Below are 10,000 nucleotides of genomic sequence, written 5' to 3' on the forward strand. Positions count from 1 at the left end.
GGTTTAAGCAGCTTGAGACATAGCATTTTGAATGAGAGTTTTAGCAGCTCTATTCTGAGTAGTTCAGGACCTAGTAGTTTTAGCCCTAGCATCCCAAGTGTGTACAATTCAAGTCTTAGCAGTTCAAGTTTGAGTGGTTCAGTCTCTATTACTTCAAGTTCAAGTCTGAATCCAAATAGGTCAAGTCTGATTACCTCAAGATCTGGTATCTCAGATTCTATGAGTCTGAGCAGCTCAATTTTAAATTCAAGGTTTAGCACCCAAAACCTCAGTAGTTTAAGTATTAGCATCCCGAGCTTACGCAATTCAAGTCTTAGCAGTTCAAGTTTGGGTGGTTCAGTCTCTATTACTTCAAGTTCAACTCTGAATCCAAATAGGTCAAGTCTGATTACCTCAAGATCTGGTATCTCAGATTCTATGAGTCTGAGCAGCTCAATTTTAAATTCAAGGTTTAGCACCCAAAACCTCAGTAGTTTAAGTATTAGCATCCCGAGCTTAAGCAATTCAAGTCTCATTTCATTTTCTAGCAGCTTGATGTTAAGCACCTCAAGTCCAAGTACCCAGAGTTTGAGCAGGTCAAGTTTTACCCAAAGTTATAATGAGAGTTCTAGTGGCTCAATTCTCAGTAATTTAGGACCTAGTAGTTTCAGTCCTAACATCCCAAGTGTGAGCAGTTCAAGTTATAGCAACCCAAGTTTGAGTGATTCAGGTTCTATTATTTCAAGTTTAAGTCTGAATCCGAATAGCTCAAGCCTGAGTACCTCAGGATCTGGTATCTCAACTTCTATGAGTCTTAGCAGCTCAATTTTAAATGGCTCAACACCTAATCTGCCAAGTTTGAGAAGTTCAAGTTTTAGCACCCAAAAGCTCAGTAGTACAAGTATTAGCATCATCTTGAACAATTCAAGTCTCATTTCATTTTCTATGAGCCAAGGTTCAAATCAAAGCTCTAGCAGCTTAATGCTAGGCACCTCTGGTCTAAGTACCCAGAGTTTGAACAGTTCAAATCTTAGTACCCAAAGCTTAAGTTATTCAAGCTCTAGCACCCCAAGTTTGAGTAGGCCAGGTTCAAAGAGTCCAAGCTCAAGTCTAAGCACCTCAGGATGTGGCACCCCAAGCTTGAACAAATCGATTCCTAGTCATTTCAGTCTAGTTCAGAGTAGTAGTTCAAATCTCACTTCTCTGAGCTTAAGTCATTCAAGAGTTAGCAGTCCAAGCTCAAGCTCATATTCAAGCATTCCACTTTCTATGGGGTCTTGCTCAAATCAGAGATCTAGCAACTGTGTTATCACCATTTCTAGTCCAAGCATGCAAAGTCTGAACAGTTTAGGTCTAAGTAATCCAAGCCTGATTAGTTCAAGTTTTAGCATTCCAAGCCAAAGATGTTTCACTTCAGATTCTGTGAGTCAAAGCTCAAAACTGAATTCCAGTAACCAAGGTCTAAGTGGTAGTTTGGAACTAAGCTTTTCACATTCTATGAAACCAAGTCAAAGTAATTTGAGCCCTAATGTTTCAATTTCTGTTAGTTCTAGCAGCCTAGTTCTCAGCAGTTCTGGATCCAACACTCCAAGTGTGAAGAGTTCAAGGCTTAGTTCTCCAAGTTTAAGTTCAAGCTATAGCATCCCAAGTTTAAGTATGTCTGTTTCTATGAGTCCAAGCATAAGCCTACAACCCAGTAGTTCAGTTCTAAGTACTTCAAGACTAGGCATATCAAGTTCAATCAGTTCAGGTTTTAGTATCCCAAGCTTAAGTAGTTCAAGTCTTAGCAGTCTAAGTTTAAGCATTTCACGTTCTGTGACCCAGGGCTCTAACCAAAGTTCTAGTAGCTTAGTTCTCAGAAGTTCTGGATTTGGCAACCCAAGTTTGAACAGTTTAAGTCATAGTATCCACAGCTTAAGTAGTGTAAGTCATAGAAGTCTGAGTTTGCGACCAAGCATTTCAGTTTCCATGAGCCCAAGCCAAAGCCTCAACTCGAGTAGCTCTAGTCAAAGTAACTTAAGACCAAACATTTCAATCTCTTTAAGTTCAAATGACAGTTCCAGTAGCCCAGCTCTAATTACTTCAATACTCAGTGCAAGTACATCAAGTCATAGTTTTGTGAGAACTAGTACTCTAAGGCAAAGTTCTTCAAATCTCAGTATCTACAGTTTGAGTTTGTCACAATCTATGAGTCCAAGCTCAAGCTTAAAATCCAGCATCACTCTAAGATTGGACAATTCAAGTCTTAGTACCCTAAATTATAGCAGTTCAACTCTTAGTACTCCAACATTAAGTTGTTCAAGTCTCAGCATCCCTAGTTCTTCAAGTTCTATGAAACTGAATTCCAAAAGTTCAAGTAGTTTGGGACCAAGCATTTCCTTTTATATGAGTCCAAGTAGTTTAAGACCAAGTATTTCAATTTCTGTAAGTCGAAACTCAAATGAGAGTTCAAATTCTAGTACCCAAAGTTCAAGTATTCCACTTTCTATGAGTTCAGCTACTAAGAAAACTTTCAGTAGCACAGTTCACAGCAGTCCTGGATCCAGCACTCTAAGTTTCCCAAGCTTAAGCATTTCAAGTCATAACCGTCCAAGCTCAAGTTATTCTAGTCATAGTATCCCAGTTTTAAGTCTATCTATGAGTCCAAGTTTAAGATTAGAAACCAATAGCTCAATTCTAAGTGCTGCAAGACCAAGTTTGATCAGTTTAGGTCTAAGTATTCCAAGCTCAAGCAGTTCAAGTCTTAATAGACCATATTCAAGTATTTCAGTTTCTATAAGTCAGGGGCCTAATGAAAGCTCTAGCAGCTTAGTTCTTAGTATTTCTGGATCTAGTAAACCAAGCTTGAACGGTTCTAGTCTTAGTATTCACAGTTTGAATAGTAATCTTAGTATTCTAAGTAGTTCAAGTATAAGCATCCCCAATACATCAGGCTTCAAACTGAATTCAAGCAGCTCAAGCATTTCACTCTCTGTGAGTCCACTTTCAAAGGTAAACTTCGGCAGCTCTAGTCCAGGTATCTTAAGACCAAGTATTTCCAGTAGTCCAGTTTCAAATGAGAGTTCTGGCAGTGAAGTTGTTATTAGTTCAAGCCCTTATATCCCAAGTACAAGTACCTTTGTTTCTATGAGTCCTCTTTCTAATCAAACTTCTAGTAACCTACCTCACAGCAGTTTTGGATCCAGTTCAGTGCTTAGTGTCAGAAGTATTTCAAGCCATTCTAGTGCAAGTTTTAGTAATCCAAGTTCAAGTAATTCAAGTCTTAGCATCCCAGGTTTGAGATTATCAGATTCTGTGAGTCTAAGCTTAAGCTTAGAATCCAAAAGCTCAACTCTAAGTTCTTCAGGACAAAGTATATCAAGTATGATCAGTTCAGGTTTCAGTATCCCAAGCTCAAGTGATTTAAGTCTTAGTAGCTCATGTTCAAGTATTTCAATTTCTGTAAGTTTTAACCAAAGTTCTAGCAGAAGATCCAGATCTAGCACTTCATATGTGAGCAGTTCAAGTCTAAGTGCTCACGGCTTAAGTAGTTCAAGCTATAGCAGTTTGAATAGCAGTTCAATTCATAGCCTTCCTAGTATTAGTCCTGCAAGTTCTGTGAGTTCAAGCTTGAAGCTAAATTCCAGCAAGTCAAGTCTTAGTAGTTTGGGGCCATACATTTCACTTGCTGTAAGTTCAACCTCAGGGATAAATTTCAGCAGCTCTAGTGCAAGTAGTTTAAGACCAAGTATTTCAATTTCTGTGAGCCCAAGCTCGGATGAGAGTAGTACTCCAAGCTTAAGCAGTTCAAGTATTTCAATTTCTATAAATCTGGTTGGTAATGGAACTTCTAGTAGCCAAACTCTCAGTAGTTCTGGAAGCAGCATTCCAAGTTTGAATAGTTCAGTGCTTAGTTTCACAAGCTCAAGTATTTCAAGTAATTGTAGTTCAATTCCTAGTACTCAAAGCTCTAGTTGTCTTATCATCCCAAGTTTAAGTGCATCAAGTTCTGTGACTCCAACCTTAATCTTAGAATCCAGCAGCTCAGTTCTTAATACTTCAGGATCAAGCATATCAAATTTAAAAAGTTCAGGCCTTACCTTCAGTGGTTCAAGTCTTAGTAGACCATGTTTAACTATTTCATTTTCTTTGAGTCAGGGATCTAATCAAAGTTCTAGCAATTCACTTCCGAGTATTTCTGGACCCAGCAGACAACAGTTGAGGAGTCCGAGTCTAAGTATTCAGAGCTTGAGTAGCTCAAGCCACAGCAGTCCAAGTATAGGTATCAGTTCAACTCCTAGCATTGCTGGTTTGAGTTCTATGAGTCCAAGCTTACAGTTGAATTCCAGCAGCTCAAATCTGGGGCCAAGTATTTCACTTTCTATGAGTTCAGTCTCAAGGCTGAACTTCTGCAGCTCCTATCCAAGTAGTTTAAGACCAAGCAATATAATTTCTTTAAGCCCAAGCTCAAATAAGAGTTTTAGTAGTACAGTTCCATTTAGTTCAAGTTCTACTATCCAAAGTTCATTCATTTCAGTTTCTAATAGCCAAACTCTCAGTAGTTCTGGATTCAGCACTCCAAGTTTGAACAATTCAGTACATAGTTCCACAATCTTAAGTATTTCAAGTCATAGTAATCAAAGTCTTAGTACTCCAAGAACAATTTTTTCAAGTATTGGCAGTTCAGTTTTGAGTAGTGCTGTGAGTCTAAGCCTAAGTTTAGAATCCAACAGCTCAGTTCTTAGTACTTCAGGACTAAGATTATCAAACAGTGTAGTTCCCAGTATCTCTGGAGCCACCACAGTAAGTTTGAGTAGTCTTAGTCCAAGTACTCATAACTTAAGTACCTTAAGCCATAGCAGTCCAAGTTTGAATAGCAATTCAAGTCATAAACTCCCTAGTTTTTCAAGTTCTATGAGTTCAAGTTTAAAGCTGACTACCAGTAATTCAAGTCTAAGTACTAAACTAAGCCATAGCAGTCCAAGTTCAAATAGCAGTCCAACTCACAGCATCCCTAGTTTTTCTTCAAGTTCTATGAGTCCGAGCTTAAAGCTGAATCCCAGCAGCTCAAGCCTTAGTATTTTGGAACTAAGTACTAGCAGTGTTCTAATCAGTTCAAGTTCTAGTACCCTAAGTTCAAGTATTTCAGTTTCCATGAGTTCATTTACTAATCAGACTTCTAGTAGCCAAGCTCACAGTAGTTCTGGATCTAGCAGTACAATTTTGAACAGTTCGGTGTTTATTTTCCCAAGGTTAAGTGTTTCAAGTCATAGTCCAAATCTTAGCACTTCAGATTTGCATGTATCAGGTTCTGTGAGTTCAAGCTTAAGCTTAGTTCTTAGTACCTCAGGACTAAGTATGTCAAGTTTGATCAGTTCAGGTCCTAGTATTCCAAGGCCAAGTGGTTCAAGTCTTACTAGCCCATGTTTAAGCATTTCACTTTCTGTGAGCCAGGGCCCTGATGAAAGTTCTAGCATACAAGATTTGAGCAGTTCAAGTTTAAGTACTCTAAATCTACATTGTTCAAGTCTTAGTACCCCTAGTTTGAGCTCTTTAAGTGCTATGAGCTTGAAGCTGAATTCCAGCAGCTCAAGTGGCATTTCACTTTCTCTGAGCCCAAGCCCTAGTAGTTCTAGCAGTCCATATCTAATCACTTCATGTTTGATCAGTTCAAATGCAAGCATCTTAAGGTCAAGTATTTCGAGTTCAATGAATGCATTTTCTAATGAAACTTCTAGTAGCATTAGTCTCACCGGTTCTGGATCCACCACTTCTGGTCTAAGCAGTTCAAGACTTAGTTTTCCAAGCTTAAGTATTTCAAATAGTAATACAAGCCCTAGCATTCGAAGCTCAAGTTTGAATACATCTGTTTCTGTGAGTCTAAGTTCTTCAGAACTATACATATCAATTTTGATAAGTTTAAGTCTTAGTATTCCAAAACTATGTAGTTCAAGTCTTAACAGTCCATATTTAAGTACTTCATTTTCTATGAGCCAGGGCTTTACTAAAAGTTCTAGTAGCTTAGTTTTCAACAGTTCTGGATTCAGTACACCAAGTTTGAAAATTTCAAGTCTTAATATGCCTAGTTTGGACACGTCAGGTTCTATGATTACAAGCTTAAAGTTAAGTTCCAGTAGCTCAGATCTTAGTATTTTCCGACCAAATCTTTCATTATCTTTCAGTTCACGCCCAAGGCTAAAAACTAGTAGCTCTGGCCTTAGTAAATCTATAAGTTCAAATTCAAAAGGAAGTTATGGCAGCTCAGTCATAGTTAGTTTGATAAGTTCAAAACCTAGTACCCCGAGCAGTTCTGGATCAAGCACTCTAAGCATATCAAATCCTAGTTTCGAAAGCTTAAGTATTTCAAGGCATAGTCAAAGTCTTAGCACTCCAACTTTAAGTTGTTCTGTTCGTAGCATCCCAGCATCAGGTTCTATGAGTACAAGTTTAAGCTTAAATTGTTCAATTCTAAACATCCCAAGTACTTCAGGTTCTATGAGTCCTAGTTTAAAGCTTCCTTCCAGCAGCTCAAGTCTTAGTAGTTTGGGACCAAGGACTTCATACACTTCTATGAGCTCAGTTCAAATCATATCAGAATCTGGCACATCTAGCTTGATTAGTTCAAGTCCTAATAGTGGTTGTTCAAGTTCTAGCATCCCTATTGTGAGTTCTTCAAGTTTTGGTAGTCATTGTTCATATATTTCATCTTCAATGAGCCAAGATTCAAATCAAAGTTTTAGCAGTTCAGTTCCAAGTTCTCAATCCAGTATTCTAAGTCTCAATAGCCCGAGTCTTAGTTCCCAAAAGATAAGTTTTTCAAGTTCTAGTATTTTGAGCTTAACTCCTTCAAGTCTTAGTATCCCATGTTTAGTGAACCTGTCAGATTCTGTGATTCCAAGCTTAAGCTTAGAATCCAACAGTTTATTTCCAAGTATTTCACTTTCAATGAGTTCAAGCTCAAGTATATCAGTTTCTGGTAGTGTAAGCTCAAATCAGACTTCTGTGCCTTCAGTTTTCTATAGTTCAGTCCCTAGCACATTAAGTTTAATTAGTTTGAGTCCTAGTATTCTGTCTAGTCAATTTCCAGGCATGAGTAGTTTAGATTTAAGCAGCCCATATTCAATTGATTCAAGTTCTTTAAATTCAAGCATTTCACTTTCTGTAAGTCCAAGCCCCAGCTTAAATTTCAGCAGTTCAAGTCTAAATAAGTTGAAGACTAGTATTTCAATTTCTGTGAGTTCTTGTTTGATCCAGAGTTCTAGCAGTTCATTTCTGTTTAAGAACCCGAGCGTGAGTAGTCTTAGCAGCCTGTGTTTAAGTGAATTGGTTTCCATGAGCCTAAGCTTAAATCAAAGTTCTAGTAACTTGATTCTCAGTAGTTCTGGACCCAGTGCCACAAGTATGAGAAGTTCAAGTTATAGTGGCCAAAGACTGAGTAGTAGCTCAAGTCGTAGTTCTTCAGTCTCAAGTTGTTCAAGTATTAGTATCTCAAGTTTGAGCTCAAGCATTAAGCTGAATTCTAGTAGTTCAGAAACAAATATTTCAGTTTCTTTGAGTCAAAGCTCAGGCCTAAATTCCGGCAGCTCAGATGTAAGTGCATCAAGCTTAAGGAGTTCACTTCCTAGCATATCGATTATGAGTAGTTCATGCTTTACCACCTTAAATTCCATTACCTCAAGTTCAGGTATTTTAGAGCCCAGCATTCCAATTTTGAGCATTTCAAGTTTTAGCACACCTTTCATAATTCATATCAAGCTGAATTCCAGCAGCTTTGATATAAAAAGTTTTTCAGTATCAGTGAGTCCAAGTTCAAACCTAAATTCCAGTAACTCAAATATATTTAGTCGCAGTTCTATCAGCTCAGTTTTGAGCATCCCAAGTTTGAACCCAACCTTGATGCAAAATTTCAGCAGCTCAGGTTTAAGTAGTCCAGGATGCCACATTTTGGTTTCTATGGGGTCAAGCCCAAGCTCAAGTTCCAGCAGCTCAATGCTAACCTCAGGTTCTATGAGCCAGAGCTTAAGCAAAAGTTCAAGCAGCTCAGCCTTTTTGAACTTTGGACCTACTATTTCACTGTCTGTGGGTCCAAGCTCATGCCAGAGGTCTTGCAGTTCACTTCTAAGTAGTACAGGACCTAGTATATCAAGTTTCGTCACTTCCAGTCTTAACATCCCGAGCTTAAGTAGTTCAAGTTTTATCATCCCTATTTTGAGTAATTCAGGTTCTGCGAGTCAAAGCTTGAAACTGAATTTAAGTAGCAGAGGATACACCACTCCAAATTCAGTCCCAAAACCAAGTACTTCCCTTTCTGTAAGTACAAGTTCAAATCAGAATTCTAGCAACTCATTTCTGATTAGTTTATCAAGTTTCATATCTTCAGAACTCATTATTCCAAGTCCAAGTATTTCAGCTTCTATGAGTACTAGCAGCTCAGTTCTTAGCAAATCTGGATTTGGCATTCCAAGTTTGAATAGCTCAACTATCAGTTCATCAAGCTCAAGTAGTTCAAGTCTCAGTTCACCAAGCTTATGTAGTTCAAGTCTCATTTCACTGAGCTTAAGTAGGTCAGTATATACTAGTTCAAGTTTTAGTACTTCAAGCATAAATTCTTTGAACTTTAGTATCCTTAGTTTGAATTTGTCAAGTTCTTTGAGTTCAAAATTAGTTAATAGTTCTGGCAGTTCGAGTCTAAGTAATCCGGGACAAAGCATTTCACATTCTTTGAGTCCAAACTCAAGTTTAAATTCTGCAAGTTCAAGCTCAAATCAGAGTTCTAGCAGCTCAGTTCTAAGCAGGATGGGACCTAGCATATTGAGGACGAACAGCTCAAGTCTTAGTAACCTTGATCTAAGTTCAAGCTACAACAGTTCAAGATTAAGCAGTTTGGGTTTGAACGTTGTAATTTCTGTTAGTTCAAGTTCAAGTTCCAACAGCTCAAGTATAAAGAGCCTGATACATAGTATGCAAATGTCTGTGAGTCCAAGCACAAATCGATGTTCTAGCAGCTTATTTCGAAGTAGTTCAAAATCAAGCTCAAACTCAATCAGCTCGAGTCTAAGTAACTCAAATTTGCTTTTTTCTGGTCCAAGCATCTCCAGTGTCAGATGTTCAAGTCTTATCAGTTCATGTTCAAGTATTTCATTTTCTATGAGTTCTAGCAGCATAGATGTTGGTGTTTTTGGATCTAACATCCCAGGTTTGAACAGTTCAAGTCTTCATACCTCAAGTCTAAAAAGTTCAAGTTATAGCAGATCAAGATTAAGTTGTTCAAGCTCTCCAGGCTTAATGTGTTCAATTCTTAGTAACCCAAGTTCTTCAGGTTCTTTAAGTCCAGAGTTACAACTGAATTCCAGTAGCTTAATCACTTCAATGTTTATGAGTTCAAGCTCAAGTAGCTTGAGTCTTAGTGATTTAGTGTCTTTAAGTCTGAGCTCAAATCAGAGTTCTAGCAACTTAGGTCTTAGGAGTTTGAGACCTAGCATTTCACTTTCTGTATGTTCAGAATCTAGTCTGGGTTCCTACAGCTTAATTCTAAGTAGTTCAGTTCCTAGCACATTGAGTATCATCAGTTCAAGTCCTAATATTCCAAGCCTAGGTATTTCAAGACCTAGCACCCAGAACAGCTCATTTCTAAGCTCAGGACCTAGTACCACAAACGTAATATCTAATAGCTCAAGTATAAGTACTTCTGAAGCAAGCTTTATCACCTCAAGTTTCAGCAGTTCAAGCAGTTCAAGATTAAATAGCTTTAGCCTCATATCCCTTCGGTCCAGTATTTCAAATTTAAATTCAAATATTTCAGTTCCTATGAGTCCAAGCTCAAATCAAAGTACAGTTTCAAGCACTGCAAGTCAAAGCAGCTCAAGTCATAGTAGTCCTTGCTTTTATAGTTCAAGACTTAGCAGCCCAGAACATAATTCAAGTGTTAGTATCCTGTACTCAAGTCATTCAAGTCTAAGTACCCTTTGCTCAAATAGTTCAGGTTTTCGCAGTTCAGAATTAAGTAGTACAAGCGTTACTATCCTGTTCTCAAGTCGATCTG

At 38.1% G+C, this 10,000-nt stretch overlaps 1 protein-coding gene across 1 annotated transcript in view; it reads left to right on the top strand.

The window, feature by feature from the left end:
* LOC125040478 (serine-rich adhesin for platelets-like) overlaps positions 1-10,000 on the top strand; it is a gene marked incomplete at its 5' end in the record, with an annotated part of 26,155 nt that overhangs the window by 14,957 nt on the left and 1,198 nt on the right. The window contains one exon of the mRNA XM_047635031.1: positions 1-10,000. This exon is cut by the window's left edge and continues 1,271 nt beyond it; it is cut by the window's right edge and continues 1,198 nt beyond it. Coding sequence (XP_047490987.1) covers positions 1-10,000 — 10,000 coding nt within the window.

The sequence above is a fragment of the Penaeus chinensis genome, chromosome 29, assembly GCF_019202785.1.
Source record: "Penaeus chinensis breed Huanghai No. 1 chromosome 29, ASM1920278v2, whole genome shotgun sequence".
In the NCBI taxonomy this organism is placed as follows: domain Eukaryota; kingdom Metazoa; phylum Arthropoda; class Malacostraca; order Decapoda; family Penaeidae; genus Penaeus; species Penaeus chinensis.